This window comes from Vanellus vanellus (genome assembly GCF_965231255.1).
Source record: "Vanellus vanellus genome assembly, chromosome: 20".
Classification (NCBI taxonomy): Eukaryota; Metazoa; Chordata; class Aves; order Charadriiformes; family Charadriidae; genus Vanellus; species Vanellus vanellus.
This window is the reverse complement of record NC_138925.1, coordinates 1,018,588-1,035,479: the sequence shown is the minus strand read 5'-3', so window position 1 is coordinate 1,035,479 and position 16,892 is coordinate 1,018,588. Positions and strand designations below refer to the sequence as shown.

Here is a 16,892-nt window from a genome sequence, read left to right as displayed (position 1 = left end):
CACAAACAGTGTGGGTACCAGCCTGATCGGGCTACCTTGCCAGCAACCTCGGAAACAAAAACCTCACAGGCTGTGAAATACCAGCCTTCCAGAGCTCTAGCAGGTCTGGTGAACATCCCAGACCGGTGGCTTTTGCTGGTTTGAGAGTGGACATTGTTTATTAAAGAGTGCTTGTCATCCCTGTGACATCGCGTTGTTTTCCTCAGCTTCTGCTGGAGGTAATTGGTTTCAAAACTATGTGGCTCCTGAACATGCCATCACAGGGGAAGACATTGGGAAAGAAATTGGGTGGACAAATGCTTGAATAGTCCAAGCAATAGTGAACCCTTTTAGCAGGAGAGTCTCACGCACAGAGGTGCTGGTGGAGGGGCTGCTGGAGATCTCCAGCCCAACCTCCCATGCAGAGCAGGGTCACCAGGGTCACCACTGAGAGCAGGTCAGGAAAAGCTTCCTTTCCTCATCCAAGTATTCCTTACTGTGGTGCTTTCAGTGCTTGTGTTGGAAGATGGCATTCTAAATTCAAATCGATTCTCCAGGAGAGCCCGTGGTGTGAAAGCCTGCGATGCTTAAATGGCAAGAGAGAGCTTTACCTGGAGAAGCAAAAAATGGAGACGGTTTTAACCAAAGAATCCAATTTTCAGTTAGATACCTAGATGCATTTGGACTCTGGGCTGAGTAAGAGCATGAAGAACTGGGACCTTGAGGTCAGTGATGGGAGCTGGACTGGGAACAGCTGGACCGTTGCACAATGACAGTCACCAGCTGGACACCGTGTGGGACTGGGATGCCGTGGAGCTAGAAGGGAGGGCTGGTTTGGATTAGGCACCGCTTGGGTGAGATACTGGTGTGAGACATCCAGGTCTGTGGGGAAATGCAGAGTGAGTTGTCCTGGCTTTGCACTCTGCCCACGCTTAAGAAAGAGAGGTCCCCTAAGCCCTGCGTGCCTATTCCGCCTGCCCGCAGCCTTGCACGGAGGCACTCCGTGCTCCTGCCATTTCAAACACTGTTTCTCGGGCGCTGCTGGAGCCTGGATCCCAGCCTAGATGTCTCCAGGTCCTGTGGCTTCAAGGTTGGGGAAGCCCTTGCTCTATGACTGATTACAGCACTGTCCTTGCCGCTGCACAGCATCCCCCTTTAGTCTTGCCAGAGCGAGCTGCTGGTGGTGTGCAGGGCTTGAAGTGCGGAAGGAGCTCTGGAGCCTCCTGGGAGCCCTGTACTGAGGAATGCCCCGCTCTGGTGTTGCGGGGGATCCTGTTGCCCACATAATTCCCACGTGTTGGAGCTACCTGGGTCACCCACTGAAGCTGAGTCTCTGGGTGAAGGCAGTGGGAGAAAAGTTTGCCCGCTTACCCCAAGGTTTTCCAAGTCTTTCTCTTTGCCACGTTTGCAGGGCAGTCGCAGGCATCCACTGCCAGATGCTCTGTCAGCAACTTTTTCCTTCACATCTCCCTATTTACTACCCTGTCCCCTGGCCTCTGGACTAGCTGGTGCCTTGCAGCATCATGGTGCATTTCCCTGCCACTCTGTCTTCAGCCGGGGGTCACACAGTTAATCCTGACCCCGGATCACAGCCGCTTCTGCATGCGGGTAATTGAAAATGCCAGAATTCCCTGCTGACCCTCCTATAATAAAAGCAGTTTCCCCCCTGTCTGGTAACCTGACGCTCCAGGGACCAAAATCTGTCAGGAGGGCTCCGAGGAGATGCTGGAAAACTCCCAGCTGTTCACCACTTTTTTTTTTTTTCTTTTTTTTCTTTTTTTTCCCCCCTGGGTAATTTCAAAGCGTTGCTGGGGAGAGGCCACAGGGCTGGGTTGACTTTGCTCTCTCTGTGTCGTGAGTGTTTTCCAGAGCAAATGTTGACTCTGTCTGACATGACGTGGGTTAGGGGTATTAAAGTGATCAGAGATAGGGGGTTTGCAGCCTGTAACCTGACCCTTCCAGCTAAGCCGGCAGAGGAATGGGGATGCTTTGATTATACCGGGATCTCAATAGCACTGACCCACAGACAGGCAAGGAGCGAAAGGCCTTGCAGGACTGGCCGGTGAAGGAGGCGGCGGGGCTAGCTGCAAAATGGGGCCCGATTGCAATCGGTAGCGTTTCAAATGGGTATAAAGTTCATGAAAGAGAAGCTGCGGAAAGATCCTGGTGTCCCCCGGCAGGCGGTCCAGAGGCTGGAGCCACAGAGTCCTACCAAACGCTCCCATCCCATGGCTGGGGAGCAATGCAGAAGATGCTGCTGGGGGAGTCCGAGACCCCGGGCGTAGTTGGCAACGCTGCAGTGTTGCTCTGGCTGGTGGTCTTGTCCAATTTTATTCCCTTTACATCAGCAGTCCAGCACTTCCCAGCCTGCGCCGTGAGACCTTCCCTGGCTTCACAGCAGCACGGAGGCTCTCGAGTCTCTGAAGTGGCCCTGAAGTGCTGGGGACATTATCGGGTGTGCAGCGGGAGGCGGGCTTGTTTCACAGCATAACATCACTGGGGGTCAGACCTACTGAAAACTGGTAGCAGCCACCCCTGGCAGTTGTGGTGGCCCAGGAGTCAGGACCTGACACAGAAAATTGCCCTCTGCTATCACAGCCTATTAGAAATGGGATGCTTGTGGCCCTGATGGGTCCCTTGGGACGGGATGAGCCAACGCGCATGAGGGACCAGACAGTGTCACGGGGTGTCAGGTTATCGTGCTCAATGTCTGCGAGGAAGGTGCCTGCTTGTTCTTCTGTTAAGCGCGTCCTGATACACTCTCATTCCTGGTCTCTGTGTACTGAAAAGGTAGAGGTGGGATAGGAGGGACATCACCTTAGGATATTGAAAAAGCAGGGCTGGGAGAAAGGTAACGGCTCTCAGGCGAAAGCTTTTGCTGTCTGAATAAAAGAGGAGGGTGCCCCAGCAGATGTCCTGAGGACTCCTGGTCTTGTTCGGCCAGATTGAGAAAACTTGGTGTCGTCAAGATAGGTTGGGGAGGGAAACACATGAGCTTCCTTAGACTGCCTCTAAATGGTACAACTCAGAGACATAAAACCAAGGAGGAAAATGGGCCTATTTATTTCTCATTCACCCAATCCAGTTCTTCATTCTGTGATGCCCCCCTGCTGCTTTTTGTTGGTTTTATCGTAATTAATTGCCCTAAGCTTTACATAGCAGTTTCACCGATTACACTAATTTTGGAGGCATCTAGGATCTCCCACCCTGCTCCCAGCAGGACACAGGGGCTATAGGAAATGCAGAAACAGCCTGGGTCCCGAGGCGTTTGGTCCGACCCTGCATCAGCAGGGAGGTGCAAGGAGTGAAGGAAGCAGGAGTTACCTCCTCCCTTCCCTGAGCTGGGGAGCACAGTTTAAAAAAAACAGTGAAGGTGCACAAGGGAGAGGGAACAGGAGCTCTGCAGAAGCTGTCTGAGGACTGGGCTGAGTCAGAAAAGTGTCATGTTGGACACACTTGGAGGAATATCAAACTTGAGCGAGGAGGTGGTTGCTGTCTCTGTAGTTAAGAGAGACGGTGACTGGCTTAGTGAGATCGGTTTTGAGGTTTATACTTGAAAAGGAGGTTAACAAAAAATTGGAAAAGGTTCAGAAGAGAGTCATTGGATTGATATGTGGGCTGATAAATCTGTGAAGTGCTCAAGAAACTCAGTCTACTTAGATAATAGAAAAGAAGATGAAAAGAAAATGTTTTCATCATCTTTCAGTTCTTCCACGAGGACAAAATTCTGCTTCTAGACTCCTCCTTAATTTAGCTAGCAAAACCAGAAAAGTTCCAGGAGTTGGAAGCTGAAGTCCGTAAATTTCAACCTGAAAATAGTATGTGCATTTTAGAACAGAGTAAGTAACCATGAGGAAAACCTCCCAAGAGGCACAGTGGGCTCGTCATAATTTGCAGTCCTCAAAGAAAAGTGGATGTCTGTCTATAACATATGCACAGGGTCAACCACAAGCGTGTCAGCTATATTTAACTCACTGCCTGGGTTCTGTTGCCAGTCTCATGCAGATGTTCAGACCTGGTTGTTACAGTAGCTTTTCCCAATTTTCTGCAAAATCGACATGTTCTTGCGCTGTCTCATCAAGCTGCCCCAGATTTGCGGTCGGTATGACCTTTTTTTCAGATATTGCTGCAATTAGAAAGTGCCTATTTCTCTTGGAAAACTCAGATTTCTATCCTTCTTGTGTTTTTCCCTTTCCTTCTTTCCCTTAATCTTTTTTATCATTTTAAGCAGGCAAGCTAAAAAAGAGGTAACTATTTGGTATGGAAGTAAAATACTGTCTATGGCAAGCCTGAAGCTTAGGAATGCTACCAACGTGTCCCTTTGTCCATACCTGACATCAATGAAATCTTTAGTTAAAGAATCCAAAGCCTCTTGTGGAGGGATCAGTAATGGTTAAGCTGCCTCTGCTGTGATGGATCTATGCCACCTGGGGTTTCAGTTTCTCTTAGTGGAGACTGCTTAAGTAGCCCTTGAGGCTGGTGGGCATGGAGCTCTCTGGTTCCTTGCCCACAGAGGTATCAGCCTGCACATCACAGCATCCTCACGGGGCAGCTCTGTCAGAGGGAAACCTGGACATGCTTTCAGACAAGGATCTAAGCCTGTAAAGAGAGATTCACAGTCACAAGTAGGTTAAAATAGGATCTCTTTCCTGAACAAATCATCATTTCTTAATTATCTGGAAGTACACGCTGAGCTATGAGAAGCTGTCCCCTCTTGTCCTTGGGAGTAGCTGCCCTGCCTCCATCCACCCGGCTGTGCACTTGGTGCAGAGCTGTGAGAGATGCTCTGCACCGCTCACCGTCCTCAGGGGGTGGCACGGAGATTTTTCCCCAGTTCACACGTCCATCAGCAGTAGCTGCAGGTCGGTAAACAGAACCAACGCGCTCCAGAGCCAACGCACTCCATATGCTGTTCTGTAAGACAGGGGGGCTCTGCTGGTGTGCGTGTTAGGGTTCATTAGCAAAAGCTGGGGTGACTTCAGTTTCGTAATCAGAACCCAGACCGAAAGATTTGGTCTCTTTTTGTTTTTTTTTTTTTTTTTTTTTTTGTTTGTTTTTGTTTGTTTGTTTGTTTGTTTGTTTGTTTTTCTTTAGAAGGTGTGCTTTTTAAAATGCTGAATGTGCCTCAGCTAGAGTGTCTGGGAGACAGGACATGGTGGGGTCCTTTACGGTAATGTGGCAGAGAAAGATTATGCTTTATGGCCAAAAATTGTCATTTTATTTCTGGAGCTAATCAAAAAAGGACTAAAGGGTTCTAATACAGAGAGGCTGATAACTAGGAAAGCTTTGTCCTTGGAGGTTTAAAGATTCGGCTAACAAAGCTCCACCTTCCCTAGTCTGGTGTTGGGGATCATCGTGGGGCAGATGGATTGGACCAGAGACTCCAAGGGTCCCATCCCACCAGCACTTCTGGGATTTGCTGCTATTGGAACTGAAGTGTGCAGTGGGAGAAAAGGGATCAATCAGCAGGTGAATGTCTCCCCTGTCAGCCTTCATGGCTCCACTCTGTGCTCAGTGTGGAGGCACCGGAGCCTCTTGGTTCATCCCTTTCCCCAGCACGGGCCCTTGAGCTTCAGCTAGACATGAATGAGGCGTCGAGGCTAGTTACTAGGCCAGAAACACTGACTTGGGAGAGTCCAGAGCACCATGGTTATGTCTGACCTAGGTTATGTCTGTCTCACTGGTAGACTTAGTCCACAACATGGCTCTGGTACAATGCACAGCCAGAAGAAGACAGGATGCCTTTTCTTGCCCATTACCCTTTTGCTAGATTAGAGCATTCGTTCAGGATGTCTATCTTGCCGCCTCGACACTGGCAAGATCAACCTCGGGGTATGTGTGAAGCATTGTTCTCTATGCTGTTGAAGATGCTGCACTGTTTTTGGGAAGGTTAAATACTCAATGGGCTGAAAAGCCTTGTGGCTCTGGTTCCTCTCTTACCAAACCTGGTTGTAACTTTATGTTTCTGCCCCAGTAGATGTTTGAGTTTTCCTGGGTGACAATCAATTAAGCAGGATGTTAGATCCCGATCTTTCCATGAATTCATCTGAATATGCTGTGCGGTGGGATTTGAGACCTACTTGCCTGGACATGCCCACCCTGTGGCATTGAGCCAGCATGGTTTGTGAGGACACATGTGGTGTCCCCCAGGGCTCGGTGATGGGGCCTGTTCTCTTTAATATCTTTATCAATGATATGGATGAGGGGATCTAATACACCCTCAGTAAGTTCGCGGGTGACACTAAGCTAGGTGGGCGTGTTGACCTGGTTGAGGGTAGGATGGCTCTGCAGAGTGATCTGGACAGGCTGGACCGATGGGCCGAGGCCAATGGTATGAGGTTCAACCAGGCCAAGTGCCGGGTCCTGCACTTGGGTCACAACAACCCCATGCAGCGCTACAGGCTTGGGGCGGAGTGGCTGGAAAGATGCGCGGCAGAAAAGGACCTGGGGGTGTTGGTGGATGCCCGGCTGAATATGAGCCGGGCAGTGTGCCCAGGTGGCCAAGAAGGCCAATGGCATCCTGGCCTGCATCAGGAATGGTGTGGTGAGCAGGACTAGGGGAGTGAACATCCCCCTGTACTCAGCACTGGTGAGGCCCCACCTTGAGTACTGTGTTCAGTTTTGGGCCCCTCGCTACAAGAAGGACATTGAGGTGTTGGAGCGTGTCCAGAAAAGGGCTACAAAGCTGGTGTGAGGGGTCTGGAGGAAAAATCTTATGAGGAATGACTGAGGGAACTGGAGTTGTTTAGCCTGGAGAAGAGGAGGCTGAGGGGAGACCTTATCACCCTCTACAACTACTTGAAAGGAGGCTGTAGAGAGGTGGGGGCTGATCTCTTCTCCCTGGTGACAAGTGATAGGACGAGAGGAAATGGGTTCAAGTTACATCAGGGGAGGTGTAGCTTGGATATTAGGAAACATTTTTTCACTAAAAGCGTTATTAAACATCGGAATAGGCTGCCCAGGGAGGGGGTGGATTCACCATCCCTGAAGGTGTTTAAAAAAAGGGTAGATGTGGTACTTGGGGGCACGGTTTAGAAGTGGGTTTTGTTAGGTTAGGTTAATGGTTGGACTTGATGACCTTAAAGATCCCTTCCAACCTCAGCAATTCTATGATTCTATGACACTGCTGTTTTAGCTGTCATCACAGCCTTGGCAAAACTCAGTGGTTATACCTGTGTGTCCTTTGGGGAGCTTATGGGTATGCGTCTCTGCTGGCAAGACCTGAGGATGGGGTACATCTTGAGCCCCGTCCTTCCCATGTGTCTCCAGTAGCTGAGCTCGGGCAGCTTCTTGCACCCTGTGTGGGCTGCAGAAAAGCTGGACAAGATGAGCTGTCGACATCCCCAGAGATTTATCCTGCAGAGCTGCCCCCAAGCCAGGGAAGTCTGCTTAAGCTCCTGGTGGATTAAGGTAAACTGCTGAAGGCCCAAGTGCCGGCCTAGACAAGGCTCTGGCTGTGATCAGTGTTGTGTGGCCATGTGGAGGATTGGGGTGATGACCATGGAAGCATCCTTTGCATACCCCCGGTGCTTCTGCCCCAGAGGGGTCATCACGTGAGAGATGTCGGCTGCCTCCCCTCCCCGTGCACTGCAGATTTTGTTGCAGCAGGGGACAAGTCATCTGCCTTTTTACATCAGTGGATTTTCATTAAGCTTGTTTTACACTCCAGTGGTGGTTTTGGCTGGGTTTATTTCTCCAGCAATTTGGAGAAGCCACAGGGCTCCACTAAGAGGAATCTGAAGAATCTGAGGCCATCCCAGATAAAGAGGATGTAGAAAAGTGCTTTTCAGGGACTCAAATGATTCATTTCTCCTCCAAATGACGTGGGGCTCAAGGGTCTCCGTCATGAAAAGTAAGTTTCTGTCTGCTGTAGAAATGAAGTTCTGTTTATTTTTTTGCATCGTTGCCGCACACATGCACCTGGAGACACCATGAGGATAAATCTGCCTCTGCTTACACATTGATGGGGGTGACATCTCAAAGCGATAGTGGCTCTGAAAGCTGGGATGCTCCAAATCTGATCCCTTACATGTGTCACGGGGCAGGTCCCTTTTCCAGCATCTGTTTTCCCTGTGCACAGTAATTCGAACACCTTCCATGAGTAAGAGACAACCAGGTGAGCCAACGGGTGAGGGAGTGTCTTTGGCACTGGGCAATTTGTGCCATTGGGCAATTGTCACCGGTTTAGTGTCCGTTTCCAACCTGGGAATGAAAAAAAGACCAATTTTCCAACCTGGAAATGGTTCATAATGGTCTATTTCTTTTGTCACAAAGGAACAAAGAGGAGCCACAGTTTGTGAATAAAGGTGACCAATCCCACAGGGCCGGGTTAAATGCTGCTGACAAATCTTTGGCATTAGCGGCCCAGGTGTACTCTGGGCAGTCCAGGAAAGGGCTTGGCACAAAGCAGGCTGAAAGAACAAAGACCTTTTTTTTTTTTCTCTCTCTCTTTTTTTTTTTTCTTTTTCTTTTCCCCATTTTGGTCATTTTTGCAGTTTGTTAAATCTTTCCTTTGAAATACTCAGAAACCCAGTGGAGGGTACCTATGCATAGATTGTTCAGAAACAACAGTTCAGGAAAGTCAGCTTAGATATTTCGAGACTTTTACCATCTTTTCTCAGCTGAGTTCATCACTTGTCAGAAAGTGTATATCTTTCACAGTCTTTTCTGTTGTGTTTGTCACTTCACCATGTCCCGTGGTGGAAAAGCTCTTTCTATATCATAGTTCAGGCTGGTCACAAAGTGCTTGATGCTTCTGTCAGAGCTGGAGCGTACCTTGTGATGAGAGTATCACCAAGTAGCACTATCCCAGATTGGATGCTCTTTGTGTTCACTTTAACTGTTTTCATCTCCTTCCTTTTTAGCTATTATATCACATGCATTAAATACAGCTGGGGGACCAAGGTCCTAAGCACAGCCTCTGCCTCTGAAAATGCTCAGTAAAATTAGATAAGACAGGCAGGGAGTTAAAAAGAGACAGGATGGCTTGCCTCATTTTCCAGGTAGAAAATGACAGCTCAGGGGGATAATGTGGAGGTACAAGGTCTCCCATGTGGGCTTAGGGGCAGAGCAGAGAACTGTAACCAGGACCTTCCAGCCTTGGAAGTGGTGAAGAGTCAGAAATTCATGGATGTCCTCTAACTTTGCAGCTGACTGAAGGAACCGTTTGCTCCGGCGTACAAGAGCTGTCAGATACCAGCTGCCTGAGCGTTTGTGGCGCTATCTGGCTAGAAGCTTTTCCTTCTGACTAGGTTTCAGAAAGTCACTCTGAGGTCTGGCTGACTCCGCTAAGCTGCTTTCAAACTCAGACATTCACTCCCAGCCCATCCCTTATTCACTGAGTTGGGAGCCTCTCTCTGCACAAGCTGTTGCCCTCACCTGTGGTGAAGATGTGTGGTGAGGACCGTGTTTTGTAGCACTGCAGTGTGCTGCGCTCTGTTAGCAACAGTACAGGCAAAAAACTGAGGGGAGTGATTGTTCCCATCTGCTTGGCACTCATGAGATCACATCAGGGCTCCTCTGTCCACTTTGGGGCTCCCCAGTGCTACAGAGACATCAACGAACTGGAGCAGGCCTGGCAGGAGGATCATTAGGATGGGCCAGGGGCTGGAGCACAGGACATATGAGGATATCTGACAGAGCTGAATTTGTACAGCCTGGAGAGGAGGAAGCTGAGGGGCATCTAGCTGCAGTCTTCCACTTCAAAAGGGAGTTTAAAGAGAAGGCAGAGCCAAATTCTTCCCAGAGGTGCACAGTGAGAGGACAGTAGTAATGACCACAAGGTGCAATGAGGCAAGTTCCGATGGGATGTGAGGAAAAGCTTCTTCCCCACAAGGGCGAGGCAGCTGGGGACTCGTGCTCTGAGAGCCTGTGGGATCCCCATCCCTGGACATATTGAGATCTCAACTGGATGTTGTCCTGAGCAAAGTGATCTGACTTTGAAATTACTCTGCAAGCCAGTTGGACCGGAAACCTCCAGAGGTCACTTCTAACCTAAAGCTTTCTGCAATTGTATTATTGTACATTTCCCTGATGTCTGTGATAACAAGAGCAGTTACTGAGAAGATGCAATGGTGGAGGTTCCTGCCTATCCAGAGACACTCCTTTGCTCCAGGTGTAAGAAAAAGCGCTGAAGTTGCTATAGTCATTCATCTCACCTGCCTCCTCCCCAACATGCAGCGTATTTGCATCATTAAGTCTCATTAGATGAGCCCCGCCTCATCCATTTGGTTCTTTTTTCTGAGCCAGACGAGAGCAGGTTCACCAGGTACACAGCTGCCTGGGCCATGGCTAGTGAGAAATGATTCACATGTGCATGGAAGTGGGAGAAGAGCATCCCAGGGACCTCACTCCTACCTGGAGGGACCTGGAGCTGAGGAGCTTCTCCAGCTGCAAGGTCGGCCATTGAACCTGTGTATAAATCATGGGACGTTGCCACCTCCTGGTTTTGTGGTGGGATTGGACTGGGTGTATGCAGCCCCTGTCCTGGAATAGCCTATATGAGTGTGGGGTCAGTTACCAGAGTGTGTGCAGCTCAGACGTTCCACAGACACCATGGGCTGTGTACTCATCTCAGTCTAGTCCGAATCCTTGTTGCAGGGCCGTCTGTAGCTTGGTCATATCTTCCTTCCAAGGCCTTTCTATTTGTCTTGGAGATTGCTGGTGTCCTATGAAAACTCTGTCGAGGAGGAAGCAACAAGCTCTGGCAAGAGCTGACAGGCTCCAGAAATGTTACTTGTGTTTTATCTTAACACCAGCATGAGAAATTAACCCCAGGAGTTTGTAAATACGGGCCCTGAAGCAGTGGGACTGGGACACTGAGGCAGGAGGGAGTCAGTGCTGTATGCCATGGAGCAAGGGAAAGTCTGAGATGATGAAGAAGAGAGTTTCAGACTGGTGGTAATGAGGTTTGGCTTAACCAGAAATGGATGGAGGGATTGGCATTTGGGAGGAGGTGAGGCTTTGGTCTCAGAATCTGTTAGAATCATAGAATGGTTTGGGTCAGAAGATACCTTTAAAGATCATCTAGTCCAACCCACCATTGTGAACAGGGACATCTTTCACTAGATCAGGTTGCTCACAGCCCCATCCAGACTGACCTTGAACACTTCAATGACGGGAGTTCTCTGCCCTTGTTCAGTTTTAGTAACTGTTGGGCAAAACCAGAGATTGCCAACACTTTGCTGAGGCTAACCCTCATTGCACCTTCCTTCAAGGGTGGGGAAACCCAGGGAGATGAAGGGAAATGGTGCGGCACTGTGATGGCAGATTTTGCTTTACCCGTGCCCGACCTCTACTGTTCTTGGCACAGAGGCATTGAACGTGCCAGGAGCTACAGTGCTTTGCATCCAGAAAGCCGGTAGTGAAGAAGCATTAGAAAAATGGCTTTTGCTGGTATGTTTTGAGAGGAGTTGCTCAGCTGTAATTCATTACAGTGATGTGCAGGAACGCGCTGCAGCCATGCTGGTCCAAGTCGCGCAGTCCTACCACTGCTGTGTCTGCAGTCCTCAGCTGGCACGGTTTCTGTCGCTGCTTGTGATGCCAAGGGAAACCAGACTGGAGATGGGCGAGAGGTGCTTTGCTTTGTGTGCCGCTCCTCCAACCTGTTTCTCAGAGCTGTCACATGAGTTGTTCTTGCATGAAATATTGAAAGGGTTGGACCTGGTAAAAGCCCTTCTGAGTGCAAGCTTCTCTGCATCCAGGCCTGGCATGCAAGTGATGGAGAAGCTTTCTCGCTACCGCTTTCCAGTCCTCTCCCACCCCTGAGGCTTCCCCTCTGCCCTGAAGCTGCTGAAGCAGTGAGTCTGCGCTGGCAGGAGCGCCAGGGCTAATGCTGGGGTTAGCACTCTCCAAGGCTGGGCTGGCACTGGGTGAGGTCTGGGATGGCCTCCGGACTGACGTCCGCGGAGGCAGTGTTGGCAGTGCTGTCAGCAGGCTGGGCGCAGGCTGGGCAAGGGGACACGCTCTGCTCACTGCTCTTCGGAGGCAGTGAAGAGGAGGCAGCAGGGGCGTCTGTGTGTGTCAGCCCCTCCAGCAAGGGTGGGGGGCTGTAGGCTGATACCTGCGATGCTGTGGCATCTCTGCTATCAATACCTGAGCCAACGGGGTTGGTTGAAAGCAGTCCAGGCTGCTTGCTCACCTGCCCCGCTCCACAGCAAGCGGGATCAGAGCTGGTCAGAGTTTCCCAGGGAGGTGGCAGCTCCCCGCTGTGGTCCCTGCCCCGTGGACTTGTTAGCACAGGTCCCTGGAGGACAGTTTTCCCACGGCGTGGCACCATCCGAGACTGCACTGTTCCTACCTGGCCATGTGTCAAGCCACGTAGGCAACGCAGGCAAGTGCAAGGGGTGGACAGCTGGCTGGGTTGTCTGAGGAGCTGCTGGAAGGTCCTATTGTGCTCAGTGGGACAAGTGGCGTCTGTGGGTGTGCTATTTCCAGGGCACTCTGACGAGGCGGGCGACTCACCATTGTCAGCATGTCAGGTCAGGTTTGCGTTGCATGCTCAGGCTGCTGTATGCACCTCCCTTGATTGGCATTTGCAACTTGCAGACCCAGCACACCAAGGCAGAGAGGAGCCGCTTGCTTCCTGCGTCTGCCTATGCCTTATAAAGCTTCTCTATGCAAATATCAAAGTACAAAACCCCCTATTTCCCCATGGCGAGCAGGGAGGATCGCATGTTGCTGGGCTGGCAGTGCTTTTTCCAGGCTGTGTTTGCTCCAACCCTGGGCTCGTTTTGCCTGGGAATGATCTGTTTCCCTGCCTGAGATGCTGCCCTACGTGGCTTCTAATTACAAACTCTTAGTGAGCAGTGGAAGCATTTTTTTTTCTCCCCTTACCGCTCTCTACGAACAGCAAAAGCCAGGATCTCCTGACCCCTGGGCAGCCCTGCCGCTGCTGGGAGCGAATTCAGTAGCTCCAAATAGCAATAATACACCTGCCTGCCTCCAGCCGGGGGACGTGGGTCCTGCCCCTGCAGGCATCTGACTGAGGCCTCTCTCTTGCTCTCTCTTCCAGCTCCTTCAGCTGTGTCCATCATGCACCAGGTCAGCCGCACCGTGGACAGCATTACCCTCTCATGGTCTCAGCCCGACCAACCCAATGGAGTCATCCTGGATTATGAGCTGCAATATTACGAGAAGGTACCGCGGGACCTTGGCAGGGTTCAGCCGCAGGTTTTTGGGAGAGGAGGTGGTGCAGAGCTTCATGTAAGGGCATAACACCAGCTACAGCAGTTGGTTGATCAGTAGGTTACTCCTCTTGCTGCAGTTGGCCATATGGGTGGCAATGGCAATGGCTGTCAGCCCGTTGGAGCCCAGTGACCCTGCGTAGACACGGCAATTGTGTAAAATCTGCTGGTCTTTCAGGAGGAGCTTCTCCTCCCTTCACCTCTCCAGCACTTGTGACAGGTGGACCCACTGCCGGGAGAGATGGGTAGCCAGGGCCCAGAGTATAATTTTTCCCTTTCCCCTGTGGGGGCATTAGTGGGGAGTGGGGATGGTAGGGATGTCACAGTGCATCTAGTCCCAGGCTGGACCACATTAGCTGAGTGTCCAGTCGCTGAGATTTTGTGTAGTGCTGTCCGTCAGTGCATTTACACCGAAGGTGAGTTTGGTGTCTGTGTGCAGCAGCCTGAACACCTTTGCCTGGCTGTTGTACCAGGGGGAAGCTGTCCCATACTCCCATGGAGGGTACATACTGCACTGTGGACTCGGAGGAGGCTGATGTGAAGGGGTACCTCATCCCTGAGGAACGTGCCCCTTCCACCTCCCCCCTGCCCAGGCAAGCAGAGGGACTGCAAGCCAGGCAGGGCTGTGCCAGGGTGTCCATCCCATGGGGCTGGAGCTGTGTGGCTGCTGAGAGACCTGAACACCATGTTGATGTTGGTCCCAGGACCTGCCAAGCTCTGCCTGGCTGGTGAACTTCATCTGTGCCACCCGGGGGAGGTGGCGAGCAGGAGATTTCTCCTTCCAGAAATCTGCCCCCTTACACAAGAGCTTATAAACTATACATTAAAAATTGCAAACTAACTAATTAAAAAGCTTTATGATTAAATGGAACTGAAAATATTTTTCCCAGCAGCTGCCGGAAGAAATGATTAATCCCCCCCACTGCCTGCCTGTGACCTATTTTCTCATCACCAAGAGCCAGAGGGAGAACGGGGACGGGGGGAGCTTCTTTGTAAGCTGTTAAATAGGTCCTGACCTATATTGCATAAATCACAGCCATTTATTTGACCCTTGGAAATGATCCCAGAATATGTGGCAAGATGGATGAGTAGGTAACAAGACAGATCTGGAAAGCAAGAGGGGTCCTTTCCCCGGGGACCCTTGAAGTAGAGACAGAAGATCTCAGGGAGTTCATTCTCCTCCTCTTACTTTCTCTTAATCTCTCCCCCTCTTCATTTCTTCCCCCTCCCCTCCGGTTTCTGGGGGAGCCTGTAAATAAAGGGAATTTTTGTCTCAAGGGGAAGCTTCTGTTCGTGGCCAGTCTTCATGGCCAACCACAAGGTGAGCATCTGCTTGCCCCATCATCAGAGCTTAGGGCACAGTGTATCCCTGATCATGGGGACAAGTGGCCCAAGCCACGCTTAGGCAATGCTTTTAATGGTAGCAAGCTCTGAGGTGGAGGACTAGCCCCAGCAGGGAGGACAACGCAAGAGGCCCCACGTGCTGGTGCTGAGGTGCTCTCTGTCCTAGTATTTGAAAGTCTTGGTATATTTTTTTGCTGGTGCTTTGGTTGAAGAAGAAAGGCAAGTCTTGATCTCCTTTTCAACCAAGATGTATGTCATTCTCAGAAAGGGATCATAGAATGGTTTAGGTTGGAAAGCCATCTAGTCCACCCCCTTGCAATAAGCAGGGGCATCTTCAACTAGATCAGGTTGCTCAGAGCCTCGTCCAACCTGACCTGGAATGTTTCCAGGAATGGGGCATCCACCACCTCTTTGGGCAACCTGGGCCAGTGTTTCACCACCCTCAGTGTGAAAAATTTCTTCCTTATATCTAGTCTAAATCTACCCTCCTTTAATTTAAAGCCATTACCTGTTGTCCTATTGCGACAGGCCCTGCTAAAATGTCTGTCCCCATCTTTCTTATAAGCCCCCTTTAAGTACTGAAAGGCTGCAGTAAGATCTCCCAGGAACCTTCTCTTCTCCAGGCTGAACAATCCCAGCTCTTCACAGCAGAGGTGCTCCAGCCCTCTGATCATTTCAGTGGCCTCCCCTGGACATGCTCCAACAGGTCCGTGTCTTTCCTGTGCTGAGGACTCCAGAGCTGGATGCAGTACTCCGGATGGGGTCTCACCAGAGCAGAAGAGAGGGGCAGAATCATTTGAACCTCTGGGTATATTTTTTTGTTGGTCCTTTGGTTGAAGAAGAAAGGCATGTCTTTATCTCCTCCCCAATGAAGATGTATGTCATTCTCAGAAAGCGATCATTGGGTCAAAGCTTAGTCCCACAGCAAGCAAACCTCAGAGATTTGGAAACAGGTTAAAACAGAAGTTGAACAACCAAGAGCTACAGGCAGGGCCTGGCCAATGACAGTGGATTTGTCCGTCCCCAAACTCCTCTGCGTGTGTTAGCCATTACTCCAATGTCCCAGCTGCACACTCAAGGTCTGATCCATCAGTAGTCAAGCCAAGGTCTTCATATTATTCCACTGGTCAGTTAAGAGCCCTCTGCATTTTCAACAGTGGAGTGCCACCATGTCCTTTTCTGCCTGTTTGGCAAAGCTGAATCTCGTGTTGGTCTAGCCACTGCAGTGCTGAGTTTTGCAATGGGAAACCATTTACTCAATCCTTGGGAACAATCCCAAAATGCACAGCTTTGGGACTCTTCCCCGTGCTCTTCCCCTGCTTCCCACCAGTACTGCAATTTGGATGGGGTGTGTGACACATCCCGGGTGTGTTCTCACGCGACTGCCAGTCTGTACAGAGGTGATGCTCTTCCAAAGTGTTTCATTGCAACCTGTGCCGTGTGCTCCTGAATGTTCAGAAAATATCTTTGGGAGCTAGTTAAGTTGTTTCTAGTGGATTTTTTTTTTTCCTCAGTAGAAAATTATATTTTATTAGCGTGAAAACAGTTCAAATATAAGAATAGCAGCATATGCATCTTGTATAAAAAGTGTTTTGGCCCTTCATTTTGAATTGATTCTCTTCTATCTAAAGACACAAATTAAAAAAAAAATTGCAATAAGTGTTTTAGCGTTAACAGAAGAGCTGTTCGCAATGCCTGAAACAAAGGTATATTTTTGTTTCCATTTCACAGATTATTTATAACATTTCTATTATTAGATGCTATTAAAAATGCCTGTACAGAGGCAACGTGATGGTTTTCTTTCACACGTAGTTAGAGCAAATCAATGCCGATTGTTACGCAAACACTGAAGGACATGTCTGCTTTCTATGGTCCTCTCCTTAATGTATTTTTTTTCAACCTCCAAGAGGCACCAGGCAATGTTTGTCTTATTAAAAAAAGTGAGTGTTGTCTTCATTTGGAAAGGGTGTAGTAGTTTTTGTCCAAAGTTGCCAAATTCATCCCTGAGTGTGGGAACTGGAGACCCACTGCAGTGTCAAGCACTGCAAAGAATAATTAGCTCTCCTTGCTATGCAAAATTATTGGTCTTAGGGTATACCTTAAGTCACCCATTTTGTAATTGTTTGAAGACATTCAGCCCATTCCTTGTGCCCAGTTTGGTCACCAATGCAAATGTTTAGGAGGCTCAGGAGCCCTTTGATGTCTCCAACCAATGCTGGTGAAAGGGCATGGGTTGGCTGGGGGCCTGAAGACTGGGGGAGAGGCAGCTGATGGTGGAGGTGGAGATGGGAGTAGAGCTGGCTGTAGCCTTCGTGGTGCCCAGGAGCTTCTGGCAGGAGCCCAGCATCCCCAGAACTGGGTGTCACCAGGGCTCGTACCAAGGAC

At 50.0% G+C, this 16,892-nt stretch overlaps 1 protein-coding gene across 3 annotated transcripts in view; it reads left to right on the top strand.

Moving 5' to 3' along the window:
- The window catches only part of EPHB2 (EPH receptor B2), a gene marked incomplete at its 5' end in the record, with an annotated part of 138,283 nt that overhangs the window by 97,512 nt on the left and 23,879 nt on the right, over nucleotides 1-16,892 (top strand). For all 3 annotated transcript variants that reach the window (XM_082493605.1, XM_082493604.1, XM_082493606.1), the window contains one exon: nucleotides 12,992-13,116. In XM_082493605.1, coding sequence (XP_082349731.1) covers nucleotides 12,992-13,116 — 125 coding nt within the window. The remainder of the gene's footprint in view (nucleotides 1-12,991; nucleotides 13,117-16,892) is intronic.